The sequence below is a fragment of the Tinamus guttatus genome, unplaced genomic scaffold (assembly GCF_059628265.1).
Source record: "Tinamus guttatus ecotype Peru unplaced genomic scaffold, ASM5962826v1 Tinamus_guttatus_pri_ptg000018l, whole genome shotgun sequence".
Taxonomy (NCBI): domain Eukaryota; kingdom Metazoa; phylum Chordata; class Aves; order Tinamiformes; family Tinamidae; genus Tinamus; species Tinamus guttatus.
This window is the reverse complement of record NW_028288552.1, coordinates 1,089,246-1,113,785: the sequence shown is the minus strand read 5'-3', so window position 1 is coordinate 1,113,785 and position 24,540 is coordinate 1,089,246. Positions and strand designations below refer to the sequence as shown.

The following is a 24,540-nucleotide window of genomic DNA, read 5'->3' as shown; positions in this document are numbered from 1 at the left end:
TTAAGAATGATAACAATGGACAATGATAAATAGTTGGGTTTCATGCCACCAATCTTTAAATTAAAAGCAGTAGCTGATGGTGAAAATGAGCGTTTTTTTTTTTAGTAGAGCTTCCCAGAGACTGATCTAGATTCGGCTGATACTAAAAGCTGGTGTCCTAATTCTCCCAGACTCACTTTGCTGCATGTGAAGAGAGGCATCTCTTGTGAAAGATATATATCAGTGACCATTATAAATGTAGTTCACCTCTTTCTCCATAATTTTAAAGAAACAAAAGGTGACAATATATCTGACTTTGGCACATCAGGTGCCAAATTTGGGTGCATCTGAATTTTGGGTTTGATGAATATGGTCCAGTTTTTAATAGTGTAGCTCATGAGCATACGTAACTTGAGGGGCTGAAATCATATTTATAATAAAAAAAATCTGTAATATGTATGAAGGTGTCATATTAAACCACAGGAAGCTGTAAATAAAAAGCATTCTGTGGAGGAGGGAGGGTGTTTGTTTTTTTCAGGTCCAACCGCAGTAATTGTTTATTCAGATAAAATTCTTTCTTTTATTCATAGGATGGGATCCGTCCTCTCAGCAGCAGTCGAACTGTGGAAAGCAGCAACAGTAAATCCAAGACAGAGTTGGGTGCTTCAAGGGTTAAATCTTTTCTTCCTGTACCTAGAAGTAAAGTCACCCAGCCTTCTCAGAATACTAAAAAAAGCAGCAGCAGTAATACAAGGCAAATAGAGGCAGATAACACAAAAAGAGAGATTTGGAATTTGCACAAAAAAGAACAAGTAGAAAAATCTAATAAATAAATCTGCCAGCCATACAATTTTCTCAGTGTTCACATAATCACTATTGCAAAGAATCAAGTATTCAAATATGTAAATACTTTTTAAAAATAAACAGTTTCCCTGTAAAGTGTGTACAGGACCACAGCTTTATTTGTATATATATATATATCAGTTGGAAATTATATTGATTTAAAGTGCAGAAATAGGCAGTTTTGCCACCTTCATACTTTTTTATTATGAAAATGATTCTTGTTTAAATAATGATATTCTGGAGTATTACCACTGAATTTTGGTTTTTGTATATACTGTACATAAATATATTCTATTAAGTTCATGTGTTAAACAGCATTCAGATGAGTTGCACAATATGTACAGTAATGGTTTAAAGCTAATGTACATGCATTTTAAAGACATGTTTTTATCTTCACTTAATGAAAAATTAATGGAATGTGGCAATAACTAAAATGATTGGAAATGCAGATCAATTACTTTCAGCTACAAGCCATATTAAGTACTTTGATTTCCCCATCATCTGCCTGCTGAATTGTGATTCCGTTTCTCCCAAGCTTCTCTTCATCTAAAATGTTACGAATTTGCATTATACCTCTTACCTTTAGAAAAGAGATGGAGGCATTAAAATGCAATAAAAGTTATTTTTTTCTCAGACTCATATTCTTTGATGTAATTGAAGAAAATGTGGTCATTTAATAACTAAGTTTTTCATGTAAATCATAAAACTTTTAGATGTCTTCATTAACGTTTTTAAAGTATCCAGGAAATAATAGCATTTTACAGGAAGATATTTTACTGAAAAGGAATTACAGCACAAGCTTACCTACATTATTATTCAGAGATAATGTAGTAGCAATAACAGGAGTTACTATGTAATTATCATTTTTTATCGTGAATTTAAGATATAATTGCTGTGAAATTATATTTGGGTTACAGACTTTTTTTTCCCCCTACACACTCTACAAAGGTAGATCATTTTCCCCTGAGGAAGAATATATATGAAAGGAATACTTCCCCAGTGTCTCCTAACAGTAGCCAGTTACATGTTGGTCAGTTCTAATCGTGTGACTGCACCCACTGTCTAGATACCTCATCTGACAGAGCAAAATGGATAGTTTTCTTAAGATCAATGGATCTTGGATGTCCTATGATGAGTTATCAGGAGATGGCTTTGAAAGGTGTGGACAGTATGGACACTAACATGGCCATGCCTGCACTCTCCAAAGCTGTATTTTTCTCAGTTATGGAAAGGTTTATGTAAGTATATCCTAACACTTTCCTTATGTGTACAGCAGTCATCCCAAACTCATGTGAATAAAGTTTTTGTACCTGCGTATTGTCTGTCTTCCTATCTTTTTGTTTATGTTATCTGTTTAGATTTAACATATTAGAAGTTTTTTTTTAATTGTTCCCCTTATGGTGTATTTAGAAAGTACCATGTCTTTCATCAGTTACTGTTTAAAAGTTCAATTTCTTATTTGGTGACAGTGGTTGAATATAACTGAATTTGGTTGGAGGCAGATTTTCTTTTTATCCTCTGATCTCATGCTTAATTTTGGTGCTGAAAGGGGTGTGCTTCTTTCTACAGTAGCTTCTTAGCAGTGTGAAATAGCGTAGGTCAGAGAAATGGGTCTCAGCAGTTAGCATGTTCCATGCTGAAGCGGTGTGATGGCAGCTTGTGTGAGAAGCTCGCACATTATTTCCTGGTGAGGGATGTGAAATTGAAAAAGTTTCTTGTGGTGATCACACAAGATGCAACATCAGGATTTATGATCTGTTGTAAATCAAACTTTTAAAAAAGGTGTATAAGAAAAATCCTTATGAGGTTCTCAGCTAAATTTGTTCGGCATTGAGGATGTACTGTGGGAACAGCAGTCCTCATTTAGATCAAGAATCAGCAGTGTGGTTCTGTGTGGGAAGATCTTAGGCACAGTGTCCTAAAGCATGTTTTAGATACATTTTAAGACTCAGTATATTGTTCTGTGGGAATCAAAAATCTTCTGTGCTATACTTTGAGTGAAAAATCTACAGAGCACTGAATAACTAACTCATCTGTTCATTGTTTGAAAAAAAAGTCTCTGTTGCTAAATTTAACTTTGCCTTTCCATCTTCCCATTATCCCCTTGTTTCCCCCTGTATCCCCCTGCTGTCCTCATCTCTCTCCATCTGCATCCTTTACCTGGGTGACTTTTCTCTTCTCTCTGCTGTCATTTGTTTTGTCGTTCTTTCAGTTCAGCACAACCTGTGAACTTCGTACATCTTTAATCTCAGTATTTGGCAGGTCTCCTAATTGAATCTATCTCCTGTAGTGGCTGCCAAGCTCTCTCGTTAGGCCACAACATCTCCTGTCCACAAAGGGCAAGTACCTCATAACCATAAAATAGTTGGATGTGAATGTACTGGCCTCTCCGTTGGTGTACTGTTTTGACAGTGACCGTGCTGAAGCAGGGCAAGGCTCTGCTCATGAATTGAAAGCTTGGCTAAATCTCCTGGCCCTTCCTGTGACACTGTAAACAGCACTACTCACATGTTGCAGTATTAACTGTGCTCATTTGAGGGTTGTAAAGGGCATTTTTTCCCATTCCTTCTTATCTCTTAGGGTATAGAGACCTTAAGAAATGTGCTATCTGTGGGGAACCACACTACTTCTCCATGCTCTTCTAATGGACCTCTAAAAACAAAAGCTAATTCAGAATTAATCCTAATGTGAAGAAATGTTTTAGAAGGCACCCTTTCCAACAACTGCTGCATTTAACCACAACAGCTAAACCTGTTGCATTGGCAGCACAGAAATGGAGGTGAGTCCCCAGGGAGCAGGGTGCAAACACAGCGCTCCTGCTGCTGTTGGGCAGCTCTGACGTACGGGCTGTGCCCTGGGGAAACGGGAGAGGTGAACGTTAGAGACTCTGCAAATACACACTGCATGAATAAAATGCTAAAGCTGATTAAGTCACCAGTTAAGCAAAATCGGTTTTTGTAATATCAGGCTTCTTTAAGCCCAGTTAGATATGCAATAATTCCCGCAGTGTTTTCAATAGTTGCTTGCTAATGACAATTACCAAGCTCCATTGTGCTCAATTCCATTTTGTTTAGGCTAATCCTGCTTGGCCATTTCTGTCCCAAGATGTTTTTAGTGCTGAGTCAGCAGTTTTGCCCCCTTTTCCCTCTACTCTTAAAGGGAGCTGCAAGATAATTTCACTCTATTTTTTGGCTTATTCCCTGTTGGCTGTAAATTATCATACATAGTACTAGACCTGGAGTGCACCTACTCTTTTCTCGGATTGCCCTTCTGCTCGCAACTTAAAGCAGTACAGGTGTATGTTTTCAATAAGAACATGCCTGTCAAGGGCTTGTTTTTTCTTGCATCTGATTGCTTTATCAAATGTAGGTCTAGCACATTTTTTTAAAAAATATGCTTTAAATAACACTTAGCCTGTGTTTATGAAGGTCACTGGTGTTTGTTCTTTTCTTCCAATATACTTGAGCTTTGTGCTCCCCTTTTTCCCCCTCCAGTGCTCCATTTTCCACCAGAACAGTGTGTGCAACTTCCCAACTTAGCTTCAAGCAAATCACCCTGGGAGCTGTTGCCCAGTGGATAACGAGTACAAGAATGATTGCTCGTGAACATGCTGTGCTCCTCCTGACCTTTGCTGGGAAGCAGATGGTCTCCTCCTTCTCGTTATGGAGGCTGGTACCAAGGTACCTACTGTTCCCATATGAGCTCAAAGTAGTTTAAGCAGTATTTCTAGATTGAAGAAAAAAAAAAAAAAGGACACCCTCCTCCTCTATTTTCAAAGAAAGGTGAAATTCAGCAGCATTTTGCTTGGGGCCTTGGAGAAAAACAGGTGGTGGCAGCCAGCAACTAGAAGCTCATAGAAGGGTAGTGGTCTACAGCTGCTCAGAAGAGAGTGCTGGGCACCAAGTGCTTCTAGGGGGTATCAGCAGCTGTATCAGCAACTCCTGGCTCCCACTATCATCCCTCCATGCACCTTTTGTTTTTACCTTTTCCTATCTTAAGCTGTCCCTTTGTCGTCTCTGTCCCACCCCTCCAAACTACCTCTACTTAGGAACAGCCAATAACAATAATGTCACTATTTGGGCACGCCTTGAAGTACACTGCGGTTCTTCTGCTCGTTCCCTGCGTTCTGCTCATTTAGCTGTTACGTTCCCTGCAGCAGCGTCTGTCCACCCCGCTGCGCAGCACCCTGAGACAGAAGGAGCTGCTGCCTGGGCTCCTCCCTGGCCTCTGATCCCAGCTTGCCCACACTCGCTCCCCATAGGAGCTCGGGGCTGTTGGAGGAAAGGGGGATGCGATGTGAACAGGTTATGGGTGGAGGGAAGGCAGGATATGGCCGCTTGAATGTGCACTTGGCTCCTGCTCCTTACAAGGGTGAAGCAGAGCTGGGTGCACAGGGAGGAAGCGGCAGAACGGAGAGTGTCCAAGGCTCCCTGTGAGCAAGAGGCATCTCCTACTGGACATCCGGAGGCTGGATGCCAGCAGGGCCAACGTGTGTAACGGCTACCTCTGCATTTCACATCACGCAGTTTATTTCCAAGACTTACACGTGCAGCTCCAGGGTGGAGGGTGAGCTGATCGACACCCCTCGCTGCAGCGCGCCGGGGCAGCGGCGCTACCCGCATCTGAGGGTGTCCCCCAGGGCCCACCCCCAGGGAAGGGCCGCGGGAGCCGCCAGGGCCGCGGGCGCCCGCGTCGAGCGAGGCCGGGCCGGGCCGGGCCAGGCCGGGCCGGGCCGGGCGGCGGCTCCGCCCCGCAGCGCCCCCTGGCGCCGCCTCGCGCGGGCGGCCGGCGGCCTCGCTCTGGAGCTGAACTTAAAACGGGGCATCAGGGACTAACGGACTAACCAATAAATAAATACAATTAAAAAAATCCAAATATAAAACTTTTTTTTTGTACAAATATATTTTTCTTCATAGTACATAATCACTCTTAAAATACATCATTTTCTTCAGGAATGTTTGCAACAATATTAAAATAAATAAAATATCCTAGAGAAAGTTCACTTTCATCATAAAACTGCAAAATGGAGGAGTATAAAATTGATTCATTATTAAAGTCTACTTCAGAGAGGCTTCTTCCTTTCTTTTCTTTTTTTTTTCAGGCCACAGTTAAAAGCAAATAAAGGTGCCAGACCTAAAGATGCAGAATATTAGGGTTCCCCCGCTCAGGGTCCCCTTCTTTATTAAGTGCTGAGGTCTCTCGCCACGAGTGCCTGCAGGGTCTCCTAGGCTCTAAGAGGAAATGCCATTTCTCCCTTAACTGTGGAGACGTGACGATACTGACGGGCTTGCAAGCCCATATCCTCTCTTCCTTCATTATCACCTGCACACATGCAGCAGCTATTAAGAAAGGGCACGTGGCCTTTTCGACTAAGTTGAAATTAGAGTTGCTTCATGAAAAAAAAAATAGGAGGAAGTACTCTGTGCGTGTTGCTGATGTTTTCCCTTAATCTGTTTGCAGGAAGTGAAACTAAAGAAGCATTTTACATTTTGATTTTAGTATCTTCCACCCAGTTTTATCATTTTTCTAACATTTCTCCCACTGTCTGGACTTCTCACCCCAGCAAACACATTACCAAAAGTTACCTGAAATGATCATGTTGGGCTAAGCAGGCTACTTCTGCTTGCCATCTAGTTGGTACCAAATTAAAGCAGCTTTTAAAAGGAAGCCTGGTTTTACCATTAAAAGTGGTAAATCTTCAAAGATATGCAATAACTTGCACATAAATAACCATGGAAGGGAAGTATTTCTGAGGCGCACATGTCATGAGCTGCAGCAAATACCTTTTGCAAGGTTAAATTTGTGCATGGCTCCAGCAAATTCACAAGTGCTGGTCACATCATGGGGCACTGCAGGCAATTCAGTCCAAAAAAAGAAAGTCCATGTCTCACAGTCTTGTTTCCTGCACTTCTTCCTCTGTCTCCTCCTGCAAGGCAGTGATTTGGGGTCTAGGCTTGCGTTTGCTGGAGTTTCTGCGGTGTAGCGGGAGTAGCTTAAGGCGATCAGCGTGGCTCATGGCTTGTCTGAAGGAGCTCTTCTCGTTCAACAGCTTCTGAATTGATTCGTACTGCCTCACTTTATTGTCTTCGATTACCTGAACAAACATTCTCTCCATTAGGTGAGAAAGGATAATGCTGATAGAATTCAGCTAATAAACATGGCAAATAATAGAGGAGGAGAGTGTGCAGAGATCTTCAAAGTCTTATAACAGGAAAAGCACATTTTACGGTTAGAAACTTCTAAATACAACCAGAACAGCAAGTGTCAAAATATGAGAAGGTGCCTATTGCTCAAGTTACAAAATGCTTTTGCATTTATTGGTTTTACTTTCTGGCTTGTTTTTTAACTCTCACGTGGTTTGGCGGAAGTCTCCAGGTAGGGAGTGTTTCCCTGGCATTGCTGAGACTGCCTTAATAATAGAGGAGCTAAGGAAGGCAGGCTAAGGAAGTGTTAACTATGAGGTTATCAAAATAGGGATCTATAGCAGGAAGAGACAGAAAGCAGCCAGCAAGGTGCCTTTGCTGCTTTCTTGCCCAACGAGGAAGAGCTGTCGCTCCTGTGTTTGAAGGAGATGACCTGTTTGCCCTATAGAGCCGTGCCAGGCTCCTCCTGTGAGGAAGGAGATAGGTGACAAATCATACTCTGCAGGTGGCACTGCAATGCCAGCTCATCTCGGGCAGGGGCACAGGGCTCACAGGAGAGAGCTTTTAGCAGCTCTGCTTCTGCTGGCTGCAGGGTGGAAATCCTCGCGCTCACATATGCTGCAGTCCTGCTCTGCCAGGATCTGGTGTGCAGGCAGAGGCTGATGCTCCCTGCACTCACAGAGCAGCGCGTTCAAAAGGACGCGTAACGGTATCTAGCCCGCTTCAGCTTCAGACTGTGTTCCTCCTATTGCGCAAATGCACACCCAAAAAATACGTGGCGGAAAACTTTTCACTATGCTAATAAAACGAAACTCCTCTCTACCAGAGTCAAGAAATTGCAGACGTAGAAACCTCAGTTTTAAGAACAATTACATGACTTTGCAGTTTTCCCTTATTAACAATTCTTATGTCACAAAAGAAACACCCCAGGCCCTAGTGTCTTGTCACTTTGATTAAACAGGAACGGCATATTCAAGTGGCATCATACAAAAGATCAAAGCTCCTGCCCACCAGCCACTTCCTCAAGGACTCCCTCTTCCCCATACAGCCTCTTGCTGATCAAATACAGACACTTCTGCCCTTGCAATAGCAAATATTGTGATATCCTGGGATTCTTTTTTCTGGAGTTCTTGAGCCAATCAGCAAAAAAATGTCGCCCCTATCAGGAGTTAGCTGGTCTAGTCCCTCTGGTTAAAAGAGCAACTCTTGCTCTCTAAGAATATGGCCCGGTGCATCTAAAGGGAGATGTCTATGACTGCTCACATGAAAGAGCACATCAGAGCCTGTTGCTCCTGTGCAGTCAGCGAGTGCAGGCGACTGGGCTGCTCAGCTGAATAAATCACCCCATGTGATCTAGGAGCAGTGGACTTCAGTGACCCAGCCTTTGGATGCTGTGTCTGCACGCTCATGAAATGCAGTGAAACAACATAGCATTAGCTTACAAGCACCACTCACCAAAAATCGCTGGCACTCCAGCATCGCCTCTAGCCTGTGTTCTGACAGTATCACCGTGCAGTCCGCGAAAGCGTGCTTCAGCGTTTTCCTAATCACCTGGGAAGTTCTGAAAGGCAAATAACTGTTGGCATTTTGTCTGCAATGTACATGCTGATAGAGCTTGGAAAGTTAATTATGGTATTTAATACTCTCACTACCCATTGTGAAGCTTACATGCATACATACCCACACATCATAACATCATAACATGGCTCTGCAGTGTCTCATCATGCTGCAATTTCTTCTGTGAGGGTACTTTTAATAAATAAGGCTGTAACTAATCTGATCCTCCATGCAGAGTTTCTAAAATGCATCTCTTTTAATAAATAGACTACACAACACTGTCATTCGTTTGACACAATTTACATTCTTGCTTTCTTGCTGGCGATAAGATCACTCAGATACTGCCACATAGAAGAGTTAGACTTCGGATCTGAGCTGCTCCCCGTTGAGAATCTCAAATAATGCCATTGCTTCAAGAGTCAGATCCTTGAAGAAACTAAATAAATAGTACAGGTTTCACAGTAAAATGTTTGGATGAGTAACTCTGTGATTGATATCACTGATACAAGAAGTATTAGTCTAAGTGTGGATCTGTGAATTAGCAGCATTTAATAAACTCTACTGCATCACCATTTGAATGAATGAGAAGGGTCTGGTTGTCTTTGGAAATATCTTGATGTTTTCCTCACAACCAATAAATATAAGAGCTCAGGACATATTTGACATAGTGGAAAACCAGAATTGGAATAGAATAACCTAAACAAAATGCCCCAAAGGACAACAAGAGACCAACATACTGTCTTCTTAACTGGTCCTTCCTCTGCCTAATCCTTGCCACAGTATTTTTTTTCTCCCCCCCAAAAAAATACATTCTGAGCGCTGATGGTAACTCATCCACATCAGGCTTTTGTGAGCAAAATGACCTGTGAAGATCTTTCGTAAAATATTTCCCTTCAAGATTTTTTTAAAACTTTTTTTCCCCCTTGAGAATTGTGACTGAAGGCTTGATGGTGAAGTGCCAGCAAATATCTTTGTAATTTCCCATTTCCAGAATACATGTTCAGCAATGCACACAAATTGTGACTGTCTAGGTTATCCAAACGATTAAACAGTTTTGGTCACAGATACTGTTGAAGATTCTTCTTTACCAGTGGTAAAGCACTAGTAGATAGATCACTCTCTGACTTATCACTATCTTACAGATCTCTTCTAACTTGCATAAAGCTCTGATCATTTATTTAGCAAGCTGTAAGAATAAAGAAATGTTTAGAAAATAGTCTGCACCTTTCATTTCATTTTTTCTTCAAAAAATAAAAATTAAAATCTTTTTTAAAACCACATTAGAATACAAATCTTTCTGTGAGATTCCATCTCTCTAATCTTCAGTGTTTGCTGCATCCTTGAGGACAAATGGAATATTTTTGAGGAGCAGCACCTTGCAGTGAGTAATCATCTCCACAGACATAAACCTGCTACTAGGGTCTCCGATATTTCTTCCACATCTAATATGCAGCTGCTATTGTCAATTGCTTGTCAATTGCTTCATTTGAACTCAATGAAATATTGTATCACACTCATTTGCACTCTGCATATGTGTATAAATATATATATATACACATATATATACATATGAATGTATGTATAGGTGATATAAACTGAATGAACTCACAAAGGCTTTCTTTTTAAATCCCATCTATCTGACTCAGCAAGCACTTAGCCAAGCACCATAGTTTAATTCTAGTTGTCCAGAAGTTTTAATGACATTAAATGTTTTTTACAGCAGACATGAAGTCTGTTTTTACAGCTCACTTACAAAGGCCCATTTTGTTACTACAGTATCACTTTCTTGCGTCCTTTGGCAATGACTGTTGAATTCACTTGCTATGATCATTGCAGTGTGAACATAAGCTTTGGGGGATAGAGTCTCTCCTAACCTCTCTCTAAAGTTTATACCATCATCCTGGGGCAATAGCCATTATCTTATATTTTAATGGTAATGTAATAGAAAGGAATAATGTGTTGTAAACAGGAACTCAGTGGAGGTCCCATCTGAAATCCTATTGGGTTTGGGCTTGTGTTATGGCCTTAGTAGAGCGCAATTCGGAGCTTACTGCCTTGTATCCAGCTGCAGCAGGTTTGGCTCTCAGTTAGTATTTCGTTTATGACAAGCTGACTTGTAACACAGAACGTACACCCACACAGAGAATAGGACCCCTTGGCCCAGGCCTTGAGTCTGCCTGTGCATGAACACAAGAGGCTAACCACAACCTGAGTAGCCTTTTCCCTGGAACGGCTCAGCAGGGATAACCCGGGTAACAGCACCTGTCTGTGCACCTCTGTTTCTCTCCACATCACCCTGTTCATCTCACATCATCCTGCCAGAGGAGCTGGACCAGTGCAGACAGCTTATTGCTCACAGCCCAGTAAGGAATTGCTGCTCTCCTGGAAACAACCCTACTTCTTACTAAGGATGTCCAAAGGAGGTACATTTTATGCACACTCTTTCATCAAAGGTCTGTTCCTGACACCGAAATCAGGCTAAATGAAGGATCAGGAAAATGACAAACAGGCTCTTTAGGTGGTGCTGCTGTACTGATTTTCTTATTTCATATTGAAGGATAGAATAAACAAATGAAGAAAACGTACACAGGGTCCAGGTGAGCACTTGGTTCATCAAGCAGCAAAATTTTAGCTTTACTGAGAACTGATCGGGCAAGGCACATCAGTTGTTTATGCCCATGACTGAGGACACAACCTCCGTCCACCAGAACAAAATCAAGCTGTCCTGGAAATTGCTCAATTACAGACTTCAGCCCAACCTGAGGGAAAAAAGCAAAGGAAAATGTGTGAGATACAGTTATTCTGGCAGTGGGTATGACAACCATTTGGCTTCAACCTCCTTGTCATTTGTTTCTGACAATGAATAGAAAGTAAAAATGGATAAAAGAGAAAATTTATCCTATAAACTTAGTACAAGTCAGTAGCTGGAAAAGCACCAAGATATTTGGATAATACAACAGGCTGGCATTTATGTTGGAAAATTAAGAGTTAATACTTCACTTGTTTGTCACTTATAATGAATTTTGGCATTTTGACCAAAACATTCTGAGTTAGCAGACTAAAGAAAATAATATATCTGAATCTCTTAATCCAGGAGTGAATCCGTAAGTGATGTGAGTCACTGGTAACATTAAGGAAAGAGGTTCTGAAAGGAAACCAAACCTCTTTTGGGATAAAAGGAATCATCCAAAATTCACATGCTACATTGGAACAACAGAGAAAATTAGCCACGTCACTGCAGCAGCTGTTCCTGTGGCTCAAAAACCATTTCCACCTGCTCCTTTTGTTGCTTCATATGTTCTCTGAGCTTTGTTCACACTAGTAACATTGCAGGCCTGTCTCTAGCACCGATGTCAGAGTGCTCTGAGAGGTGCCTGTGAGAGGCATCTGCTTTGCTCAGTTCCAGGAACTGGAATCCAGCACATGGGAGGTTTCCTGCTTCTTGTTGCACTCCTTTTGCTCTCATTGGGAGGTGAATTCTGCACACCTCAAAGCAAGGCTTTGCATCTTGCATGTTTAAACCATGTTCCTTGGCCTTAGCAGCTCTGTTTACACATAAATGTTTGTAAAATACGAGAACAAGAAAATGTGATTTGCTTTGCTCCAAAATACATTATAAAAAAGCAATACAATCCCAATGATTTGTGAAAAGCCTTCCTTTGATTTTTGAATTACAACATTATCTGCAATTCATTTTCATCCTGGAGCAAAAAAAAATGCAAATGCCTCCTTGTGTTTCCTTTTTACATGGAAACCATATTGAACTGTGCTGTCTGGGGAGAGATTTCGCATTTCTGAAGAGTTCAGACTCCTACTTGTAAGCAAATTAAAGTCACTATTCTGTTCCTTACTACTCTTTTAAACACCCTTGTGCCCTTTTGTAAAATTTTGCAAACAATAGCTGGTAAAAGTGCTTTCTTTTTAAAACTATGCATGGTCTATCTGTGCATTCCTATGGCGCAGTCAGCCCCCACGGCTGAGGGTAGGAGTTAAATTTATCCTCAAAAGCAGGTACAAGTCTGAAGGTGATGAAATACTGGGGTGATGCAGAAGTGGAATGTCTGACACTTGTTCACACCTTGCAATCTGCAGCTGACTTCAAGAAAAGTGAGAGTGATGCTCATCTCTAGGTCCTCAGCAGCTAAATGTGAATCAGGGGTAAGATGAAGGTAACCTTCTCTCTGCGCCGGCTCCCAGCCTTACACTGGCTCATTGTCTCTAATGAGCCAGATTTCAAGCGCATTAACTTTGTAAACAATCAAATCACTCCTACTATATAAAGTATTACAGTTCTTTTCCTTTCCTATTTGTTTTGCACTCTCTTATTAAATGAGCAACTATGCATTGCAGTTTTCTAAGAGTTTTGCCAAACTCCTTAGTAATAAACACTTCCATGTGTTTTTCCTCGCTTTTATGAACAAGGTTGAGCTCATTAACATCCCAGGTTTGATTCATTCCCCAAAGGAAAACAGTCAACCAAAATGAAAAATAAAAGTTATCTTTTCTTTCAGGAATGGGAAGGCTAGGCCACATTCATTTTTTTTCCCTGGTCTCTGCAAGTCAGAGAAGCACAGCACTGAGCAGCACTCTGTGGTCGCTGCCAGAGCCTGCCAAAAAGCTGCTATCGTGGCATTTAACTAAAAATGTCATAGTGCTTTTATTTTACAGTAAATTACTCGCAGAGATCATCTACTTTCCTGTTTTCCAAACACAGGGAATAGACTGTAGAAGCCTCAGAGTTAACCTCCTGGATGTGAAACAGTAAGTTCTGCATTTAGAAGAATTTTGTGATACTTGAGACTTGCTGTGAATAAGGAAAATAACACAAATTCACTGTCAAGGCTGTATTAACTAGGTCTTCTGTATTTTGGAAAGAAACATCTGCTTTCTAGGGTATAGCATTTTCCTTCCCTTAAATCTCTTTTCCTTTTCTTTGGATATTGTTTACACCTATGCAATCTATTAAACACTACCAGAGCCAATAGGTGGCATCTTACAACCATAATGCATGGATTTTATCTCACACCACAACAGACTGTAGAAACTTGGCTCCAAATCTTGGGGAATTTAAAAACAAAATGTTGCTAAAACCCCAATGTAAAAATAGAGTAAAAAGACTCTGTTTGGTTTATAAGATTTAATGTGCCATGGTGCTTATTATTCCATCAAAGAGGCGTCTGCTTCTGACAATGATTGTACTTAAGCCTGAATGCAGTGTCAGGGAGCTCCTTCTCAGCTGGCTATAGCTTGGCCTGAAATACACTGCAAAGCTGTAAAATACTTTGATGAAAGATTTTTCTAACCTGAATATGCATATTTCCTATTGCAAGAACATCAGCCTTCTTTCTAACATAGGCCAGACACACATTTTTCTTTTTTTTTTATTTTTTGGCATTCAAAATGTTTACTGGTCATCTTTACACATTCTGATTGAAAAATGCCTTACACTGATTTCATACAATTGACAAATCATAGAATGACAAAAGATTAGAGGATTTTTTTCTGTATCAACTTCCTCCACTTTTTTTTCAGAGTCATTCAGCAGAGCCAAATATATAAAACCTCACCTTCGCTAAATCACTGCATGAAGAACTCCAGCAGTGCCATATGAAAGTTTATCAGTGTTCTTTGCTAACTTTGACATGGGAACTTTTTATTAGGTAATAAGGAAATGTGGTTTATAGTATAGCATTATCGTTTCTCAGCATTTTATTTCTAAGGCTCTATATAAATTTAACTTAAGACAGCCATTTGACCTACACTGTGCTCTGCTATATGTACTTGACTAGAGAAATACAAATAACATGGAGCGTTTTTACCTCCTCTGCAACTTTCCATATTTCTTCGTCGTTCCATTGCCCATAAGGATCCAAGTTCTTCCGAAAAGACCCAGAAAATATGAACACTTTCTATGAGAAAAAAGAAAGCAAAACATATAGATAGGTGGACTGCTATTCATTAAGCATTTTGAAAATGCTGCAAATTGTAAAGCTTTAGAGGGAAAAGGATACCCCTCTGCAATGCCAGATAGAGCTTATTGCAGATTAAAAAAAAAATCTGGAAAACGCTATTCCAAAAAAGTGATTAAAATATATGTAAACATGTTCAGTTTGGGGAAATTTTCTCACTGAAAACTTGTCCAAACTTGCCTGAAAAACATTTAAAAACTCATTTCAGGAATCTGTGGAACAGAAAGATTTTCTGCATTTCAGTTTTGCAGTGAGCTTTTAAAAATTGTTTTTGATTCTTTACTAAGTGAAATACATTCAAATGAAAAGTGACCATTAGGCCAAAATTTGCATTCCCACAATTGTGTTTCTTGGTAAAAAGAACTTCTGAATATTTGCCTATATTTGGGACACTATTACATTTTCTTTTAACTATTTTTTTTTCTAAATCATTGTAATAAAATAGACATGGCAATCATTTAATTATTTTATATTTCACCATTTTCCAACCCTGTCTCAAAAGCTGGTCTCTCTCTGTTTCATGTCACTGAGATGTGACATAGCATGAACTGATTCGTGAGTGTAGCAGCTGCAATTCATTCACATAAGAGGCTTTCGTGATGCCACTGTCTGGGCTCTTTCCCTGCTACATCTTTCTGTCACATAAGCTGAAAAGGATGCACATTTTTCCACAAGGAAAGTGCACCTTTCTCCCACTGAAATTTGCCACTGAATTGTGCTTTTTCCACCTATCTAGGCAAGACAGATTTAAAGACACATCTATCAGAAACACATTTCATAGCATGCACAGCAGTGACTCAGACAAAATTAAATATTTGTTTAATCTCTTTTTACAGGGGGGTGGGTGTGTCAGATTCTGGTGGAAATGAGGTTCTAAAAGTGACACTGGGATTGCACAACATTTTGTATGAGAAGAAATTAATATGTTGTCTTCCATTCTGCTAAGTACACCTGCTAATTATAGCAGGGAGAACTTGCTCTTAAAGAATGTAAGTACCTTATTGAGAAATATTAACTTTTGCATGGTCTTTCCTTGTACATACAGAACAAATACTAAGTTGTGAGGAAATATCAGATAATTATTTTCTTCTCTTTTGTCTCCCTAGAGAACATACTTATTTAGGAAAAACACAGCTTGAAATCAGTGATTTACAGTCACTTAATATCTTGCAGATATTAAATTGAAGTCTCTGTAACTGACTACTATGTTAGTGAAAACAGCAAGGAACTAGCTGTACTAGCAGAAAGAGTTAAGAGAATATACTTAATAATACTTTCCCATAGTTTGGTCAGTCTATACAACTTCCATCTGACCTAACCTGGGAACTTGGCATTCTTTCATCAGATTCCAAGGCAATTTACACACACTTTTACATGATTATGATTAATTATAAGTTCAAAGATGGCAGACTAAAATACATTACATTTAATTAATTTACCTAATTAAGAGAAGTAAACCATTGCCAATATCTCATTTGGTCTAACAGAGAAGGTCAGAGGATGAAAAATCAAGCAGTTGCTACTGTGCAGGCTCTAGGACCACTTAAACACGATAGATCCCTTCACTGCACTACAAGCAACAGAGCAAGTAAGCTGCAGTGGTGGCCACAGCACACACAGGCAGGAGTGGTTAAAGTACTTTTAGTAAATACTAGGGAAAAAAAGCAGATTCTTGCCTTTAATAATAATTTTTATTATAATAACAAATGCTTTAGTGAAATAAAGCATAACTCTGTGCATTACTTTGGCTATTTTAAATGAGTGTGACAACATTTGCAACAGGATTAGATTCTTACAGGCTGTGGGTGTGGTAAAAAATAATACTGCTGCAGAAAGTGTTAGGCTTGGTTTTGTTCACACTTGGTGCCCCATACATTTAACTAATGGAATAGGTATTTTCATTTCTCAGTGGTAAAGAACAGTTAACTGAACAAACCAGTTTTAAAGAAGATAGGGTTGAATAACATTCCTGATGCAGTACAGCAGGGAGCGAAATAAAAGGAACTACATTCTTCAGAAACTGCTGTTATTTCTAATAATTGTGCTTTCAAGAAGTGGGGCACTAAAAGCAGGGCATTCCCCAAAGTATGCTTTTTAAAATAAGGTAAATACTTCATTGTCCAGACCTGTGGTGCTTTTCTACCCATCTGAACACCTCCGGCACTTTAGAAACCACAGAGGACTTACTTGAGTAAATAGCGAGTTAGTCACATAGGCAGTTTAGAATCCACTTACAGAAGAACAGGAAAAAACAGAAATTTCTGTAAGTGTTATAAGTTTAAAAAAACTTAAAAACTTAAAACTAAAACTTAAAATAAAAAGTGAAGCTTGTGGATTTTTGTGTTGTTTATGGAAGAAGTAGAAATGATGAACAAGGTGGAAGGGGAGCTGGATGGCTTTGGAGACTGGCTGTAAATATGGAACCATTTCTTTCTTGGTCACTTGTTCAAATTTCCCTAGGATGGGTAATAGAGGGATCATATAACAAGAAGATTCTCAGACCTGGCATCCAACTACAAATGTATATGAGCAACTTAATATTTGTTCTGGATAAGGTTCTAGATAAGGATAACAAGGAAAGATCATGCAATGTTATTATTTCTCAATAAGGTACTTACTTATATTCTTTAAGAGCAAGTGCTGTCTGCTATACATCATGATTATCTTCTTCTTATCTCAAATATTGTAAATCAGCCCCTATAAAGGGTACTAGTCCCCTTCTGTGGCTAGAGCCTGTACGTATCAGTTACCATGTTGAATGCCCCCCATATGTGGAGATCAGCTCTGGATGTGATTGAAGTAATAAGAGGAGGCACCCAGACGGACGTAAGCGCATGCAGAGAGAAAAGGACGGATTTACAGAGGCTGCTATGGAGTGAGAAGACCCTGGCTGGGAGCAGTTGCTGTTGAGTTTAAAGACAACCCCTCAGCTCCTCAGACAGACCCATGGGGCAGGTCAGCTTGCTCTGCTCTTTCTGCAAACCCTTCCTTGTTCGGAGAGTCCCCAGGGCTGGAGAGAAAATGCAGCATCAGCAGAACTATGACACTAGCTACACACAATGGGAGGGTAGATTAACAGCAATATGACCTCTGTGTTGCCTTCTCTTCATAGATGTTATAGCAATGCATCAACAAGAACAAAAATTGAATAGCTACCTGAATGCTTTATTATTAACTGACTAGTTAGAAGTTTTGTTTTAATGAGCGTTTTCATTGGACATTATCAGTGGTACTACATTGATATTAATATTATTTACTATTAAGAATCTGGACATAGAAGAAATGAGAACTTTTTGCTAGTCTTTTGTGACCAGTTCTGTAAGGTTCAAGTTTTCTGAAGATACCGGAAAAAAAAAAAAAAAACCCTATCTTTCAAAGAGCTCTCTGGGAATTACGAGTGCTATGCTCCTGCCAAATATTAATCCATTATTCAAGAAACTATATACTGCCCTAAATGAGCATGTGGAGATTTTATTGATCTCCACAGGTGCTCTGCACAGGGGTTGGGGACAGCAAATGGTCCTAGGTATGGTGACACTGACTCATCTCGATCCACTGCAGGAATCCAGCCTCCGCAGGAGCCTCTCTGTGCACTCTCTGAGTTGCTGAGCTCTCCAGCAGGCTGCATTTTACAGAAGCGCCTTGGAATGCTGCATAACAGACATCCCTGTGACCTCTGAAAGTAAACAGCCCTGAAGAAAATCATGCTAGCTATAGATAGACAGGTAGACAGACATAATGAACAAAATGAAGTGGCTACTGAAAAATTAAAACTATAAAGATAAAAGTTGAGAAATTCCACTTTGTTGTGGCATTTCCACAAGCTATGTATCTTGTTCTCTGTGGTAAGCTTGCTTTTTAAATTTATATGGAGCATTTACATGTAGAAAATGCTGTGAGATCTGTCAGGCTAATTAAGTGTCTACAGTGGAATAACTCTACCATGCTTGTTATCGTCAAGAAAACGTCCAAAGTCACTCCTTCCTTTATTCCGACATTGCAGTAATGCCACTACACCACCTTACAGGTCTCTCTTTCCTCCCCATTTATTTTAATGGGAAATTGGCCCAACATCTATTTTCCTTTCAAAAGCAAATTTTTCAAAATTTAACACCATTAAATATTGCAAGACATGACCTATGTGACCAATAAGCAAAACAGTTTCAGTGTGAGCACCTAGGAAATATACTGCTTGCTGAAGCAGTATCAAAAAGGGCTGAATAGAAAAAAAAAAAAAAAAAAAAAGAGTGATGAGCTGTGATTACTCTTCAGAAAGCCTGATAATTGTTGTGCTATGGCTTTATGTTAGAATTACAAACACCCCAGTTCTATGGCCAGGGTTGTGTTTAACCAGTGTTTGATGAGATATAGGAAGGAACTTCCTTGTGGGTGCTGCAGGAAACTTGTTTTGTATAATTTACTAGTTCCTGTAATGCTACTGTAATAACACTGACAGCTGGATTTGATATACTGAATGAAACAGAATTTATCCATGGCTCTGGCTCAGTGTGATCCCAGTATTACATGCATAAAACAGATTACGGTATGTGCTGGCATTTGTACACAGGCAAATAGCACTGAGGTTCCCACCTAGAAAAAAACACTTTTTTTCCCTTTCTTTTAATTTGAAATATTTAAGGATAAAGGAGAGAAAGATTGGAAAGTTTTCATGATGAAGCAGGTCAGTCTCAAAAACAACTACCTCCATTTTCTTTTGGTTACCTAGAGCTCTCTGAAGATTGTGTATATCTATGTGTTTTTATAGGCCAGCCTCCCAGGAAAGTAAAAGCAACCTTTTTTTCACCCATTCTGAAGCTGTAGGTGAGCAGCAGAGAACAAAAGGCTCTCTTTGTTCTGCCAGGAAAGGCTGGGTGGTATATGTAATTTCTCTTCCCTGAGGGGAAAGTGCTGGGGAAAACTTCACTTCATTCTGAATGTGGGAACTTCTGAGGCATAATGTGCAGTTCTTTGGCAAGGGTTTAGGACAGAAGCTGCAAATGCAAACTGAAGTATGCAAACAGCCTGGCAACGCCAGTGACTTCAAGAGAGTAGAGGGATGGGATTTTTTTTTTGGCATTGATCCACATATCATGGGCTTCCAAAATGAACTAAAGGTGTAATTTCAACAACAGGTAGCCAAGGGGTCTCATCAGCAGAGAGGCAAGTTACCACATTCAAGTAATAAATATCTCTCACATTTTGCTGTTGACTGCAGGACAATTTTTTCTATATACTCTTAGTGATTCTATAGCAAGTATTCAGCTGGTAGGATTATTAATCATATTTTTTCCACTGTGACATGGAGGCTACTTCTTGTAAAGCATATGTGCCTTCACTGTCATCATGCCTTATCCAGGTGGTAGATCCTTGCATGACCCTAGAAGGCACCTTCTTGGGGAACGCCTCCTATTTTTACCTATGTAGTACTCATGCTGGCGCTCAACTGAAGCCTCTAACAGCTACTGAAACTAACAAAGCAAATAACAATAGGGATCACAGGGTAGACAAATGATTGGAATAAACAACCATCTAGTCGTTTTTATCCTAGCACCTTGGTTCCTTGGCTTCTTCCTTCACCTCTTGCCAGTAGGGAAATACCACCTTTGAGCTGCCCATTTTCAGGCTATTGGACCAATAGCTTGATCCTCCAGTAGCACAAAAGGAGATTTCTCCTGGTGAAAATTAAGTTCTCTCCCCAGCCCATGCCCAAAGAGGTAGAAAGCAGAAATGCTTCTGTGCAAACTCATCATAGAGGAAGAGAAGGCTGAGAGCAAAGGAATTGGAGACATAAGGGACCAAGTCCTAAAACAAACTGAAGAGAGATTTAAGAAGGACTATGGGAGAGACAAGGAAGCGCGTTCTCTATTAGAAAGGGCTTGGCTGCATAATTATACCCGGAAAAATTCCTAATGGAGACATAGCTTATATTGGCAAGAGCGTCCTTCAACAAATGGTATAACATACCTGTTCTTCAAAAATCTTTGCCAATATAGATGCAGCTGTATTTGCAGTTTGCTGCACAGCTACCTTGACCTAATTTTTTTTTCATGCTTGTAACCAACAGAGTTATGTTGACAGAATGATCCAGAAATAATAAACAAATGAAATTCTACAGGAATAGACAAACATGGGAGTTGTAGAAAGGAGAGAAAAGGTGACAGATCATCTACCAAAGGGCAGCTTGCCCAGCAAGACTTGGATCAGTAGACAGAGTATGATCAAATCAACTAGCCTGTCAGCAACGCTCAGACAGGGAATGAACTCAGTGAAGTCACTAGTACAGTCTTGGCTTCCTTTTCTTTGGGGTGTAACTTGGCAGTAAAGACCTTGCTGCTCTAGCAAGGTGAACACGCTTAAAAAAATCTTGCCTTTGAAGGAATTTCAGAGCACAGCTGCAGATCTGCAGAGAAAGAGGAAAGTTGTAGCCTCTGCATACTTGTTATTCAGGCAACTGAGGGGTGTGGTCTTGGAAATGAACCCTATCACAAAATGTTATCATCAGATCATAAGAAGAATAATCAAATTTTGAGCCCTATTTGCTTTTGCAAAATCAAAGTCATTGTACTTCCAGCAAGATCATTTTGGCATCATTTTTAACATCTATAAAACACAATAAAATGCCATCAGAAACAGCTTCAGAAACAGAATCAGCATCTCCATTGCACTGAAATAGATCAGGAGCCTTTATTTTAGTGGCTTCACTAGATTACTTTGGTTTGTTGTAAATTCTGCTGATACGCAGGCAAGTTTTGCCTACCTACAGAGTGGAGGGCGAAAATGAAGAAACTCCTGAATTCTACTGTGATGGTTATGGAGAAGAAAACCACTACCTTAAAAATGGAAAACCTGACAGCACTTTTTTCAGTTAAATTAGCTGACTGCCCAAAAGTCTTTAAATTTTTAAAAGAAGTGGATCCCCTAGTGAAGAACAGTGCTATACTACACCTATGCTAACTGCACCTCATCACCTTCTAAGACAGTGGACTGTTTGAGAACAAACCTGTAGGCAGAGGAAGTATCTAGCATTTTCTTTATGCTGGGGTTGGGTTTTGGGAGAATAACATAGTAAGTATTTGACAGCTGACAGTGCTGGCCAAAAAGTTGGCCAGCTGACCAATCTTCAGTTGGTGTCTGAGAATTAAACCACACTTATCAGCCTCTGGGACCCTTGGCCATCCCTCAAAAAGGAACAGACTGCATATCCTCCTGCAGTGTGGCTGACTGATCTGCAATTGGTATCTGTCTGCTCAGCAGCAGAATCTTGTCAGTAAAAATGCAGCCAACCATACGTCTGCCCCATTCACAGGATTTCTAAAGGAGTGAATGTTGTTATGAAAGTTTGCATGTGGATAGTAACTGCAAAGTGTTTAGCTTTCAGAGAAGGCTATTGGATGATATAACATGTTATCCCTGTGTCAGTGTTATTGGAAAGGAATGACAGCTTTCAATGACAAAGACACAAAATGTCATTAAAATTATGCAGTTGATTATATAAGTTTTTATTCCTAGTGGTGGAATTTTTACTGTTATTGCATGCAGCTTATAATGTTAATTTTTGGAACAGACAATCTACTGCTATAACTAATGTAAGAGATTCTTTCACTGGTTGTGGCATTAAGTCAGGAAGCCCCAGGATCAATTGTTTGCTCCTCAGATCACATTTCTTGTCCTGGTCCTCAGGGTACCTACACACATATGAATATCTGTTTTTTTTTTTTTTTTTTTCCTCTCTGTCTCTCAATTTTCATCAGGAGTGCTGCAAGCATAAACATGAACTGCTCCCTTCGACATGCAACATGACAGGATAATGAGAGGGACAAATGAAAATTGAGCCTTTCAGGTTGCTGATCGGCTAACGATGCAGTAAGATAAGAAAAAAACAGCACTTTAGTTACTGGCCTACCAAGAATAAGCAGTATATAGAATTTAGCTGCTAGCCATAAGATGCGATTTAAGGCTTAAGGAAACAGTAGGTTAGAACACCACTGAATGCTTGCACAGAGGCCTGCAAATAGTTCCACTTGAATATGCCGTACCTTTCCATTTCTAGAGAAGTTCTTTTCCATGAAAGTGGCAGATAAAGTCTCCAAAGGTAGAGTTCAGGGCAAACCATCATGTCTGTCTTTCTCAGCAAATCCTTGCCTTTTATTTCTGCTTCTCAGCTTTAAACAACTAACTTCAAGCTTATCATTATCTCTATGGATATGTATATTAAATGAAGTAAAATATAGTACACAGTTGCTCTTCTGCTGCCCATGAAACATTCTTGTTACCTGAGGGATTACTCCAAATGCCTTTCTCCACTGCTGCACGCTGACTGTGTTCCACGAGACTCCGTCAATCTGGATATCCCCTGCTGTATTCAGCAGTCTTAAAAAGGCAGAGAGTAAAGTGCTTTTCCCTGAACCAGTTCTTCCTAAAAGGCCCACCTGCAATACAAATTAATAAAAGCAAACACTTATTACTGATCACATACTAACCACAGCCTAAGGAATGATAAAGGCACATAGCAGGGGCTGAATGAAACATTCAGTCAGACTCTGTTTTGTTAGCACAAATTCTAAGAATTAGCTAATTAAAAAATATATTTTACTCTATGTTTTGTGAAAAAAAAACAGAAATTTGCTCATATATTACTTTGTAATGATTAGCCTATCTCCCTGGGAGAAAAGTACTTTAATCAGACTACTGACTTTTCCTATGATTGAAGATGGGAAAACTAACTAACTAACTAACTCTGATCAGACCATGAACTTTTTACTGGATAACTTGAGCCTGGGACAGTGGCCAGCAGTGCAAATTCACAATCCACCCAGCTAGCACTGTTGAATTGCAAATTCTGCTCTTCTTTACCTGGAAGGACAAAAGAAACATAATTTGCCTTTTTAAAAATGTTATGTTTCCTTTGTGGGATTGTACCTATCTATCATTCGAGCAGGCCGCACCTGCAGTAGCCACTGACAAATACTGAGTTACACTAACGCTTTTTTTTTTCAGCAGCACAGTTTTACACAGGTATGCTGTTCCCTTCCTGTTCCATCAGCTGTTCCATCAGCTGTTTTTGTCAGGGTGACAGTATAAACATGAAAGTAACACGAATGATTCTTCCTGTCACCCTCTGTAACACTGCCTTGCTTAACACTTGCCTGCTTATGGGGAAGAGACAAATTCTCTTCACTTAAATAGCTCTAATTCTGCAAATATTTCCCATGAGTACAAGATTCATTACTGAAATTGGATCAAATTTCTAAATCATAATCACTGTAAAGAGAATCTTTGTTCTAATTGCGCTGCCACCCTCTCTGTACAGCACAAAGTATCTTTCATTTGAACTACCCCATGCCTTCGGCAGATTTTCCAGGAAGTACCTGAATCAGATCGCAGCGGCACCGTACCCCCACACTTCAGGAATCACAGGTACCTCTCTTCCAAAGGCAATTTCAGAATGGTGCTACCGAATGTAGTACACCTGCTTTTAAATTTTGCTGCCCTCAAACTTAGTAGATGAAGCAGTTAGGTCACAAAAACCAATACAGATCCATTAAATCTGACAGACACTACTACTATGCAAAGTAAGAAATGTCTCATGGCAAGGGATAGGAATTGAATGCTGAATATGCATTCTTATCTATGAGAGAAAGTAAAAATTGGCTTCATCCATAAGGCTTCAGCTGAGGAGATCGTGCAAATCTTTCATTCCACCCACTGAGCATGATACTTCAGCATGAACTTAAAGCTGTGTCTAACTGCTATCCTGAAAATAAGTTTTTTTCCTGAATGTGACCCTAAACATGCATAAATATTAATTAAAGATTTGTAAATCTTTTAAAGAATAGAACTTTTGATTATGAATTATATAATAATTTGGTATAGTGTACAGCACTCATCAAACAGTTGAGACAGAACCTCTACTCCTCTGACCGTGGGAGCTACTGATGCATTACCCTTGGCACACTGCTCCGTATTCTTTTGTGCCCTGTTGCACCTGGGTCAGTCTGCCCCTAGGATCTATGTTCACTAGCAAACTTCCCTCTCCACAGGAGAGGAAG

The 24,540-nt window shown here is 39.9% G+C and overlaps 2 protein-coding genes across 3 annotated transcripts in view; one reads left to right on the top strand and one right to left on the bottom strand.

The window, feature by feature from the left end:
- The window catches only part of CTTNBP2 (cortactin binding protein 2), an 85,267-nt gene extending 84,347 nt beyond the window's left edge, over positions 1–920 (top strand). The window contains 2 exon segments of the mRNA XM_088523751.1: positions 570–753; positions 756–920. Of these exon segments, the coding sequence (XP_088379877.1) occupies positions 570–753; positions 756–805 (234 nt within the window). The 3' untranslated portion in view covers positions 806–920.
- Positions 921–6,510: 5,590 nt separating this feature from the next.
- CFTR (CF transmembrane conductance regulator) overlaps positions 6,511–24,540 on the bottom strand; it is an 86,453-nt gene continuing 68,423 nt past the window's right edge. For both annotated transcript variants that reach the window (XM_088523656.1, XM_088523649.1), the window contains 5 exons: positions 22,765–22,920; positions 14,342–14,431; positions 11,109–11,281; positions 8,421–8,526; positions 6,511–6,916 (listed from right to left, as the gene is read on the bottom strand). In XM_088523656.1, coding sequence (XP_088379782.1) covers positions 6,710–6,916; positions 8,421–8,526; positions 11,109–11,281; positions 14,342–14,431; positions 22,765–22,920 — 732 coding nt within the window. In that variant the 3' untranslated portion in view covers positions 6,511–6,709. The remainder of the gene's footprint in view (positions 6,917–8,420; positions 8,527–11,108; positions 11,282–14,341; positions 14,432–22,764; positions 22,921–24,540) is intronic.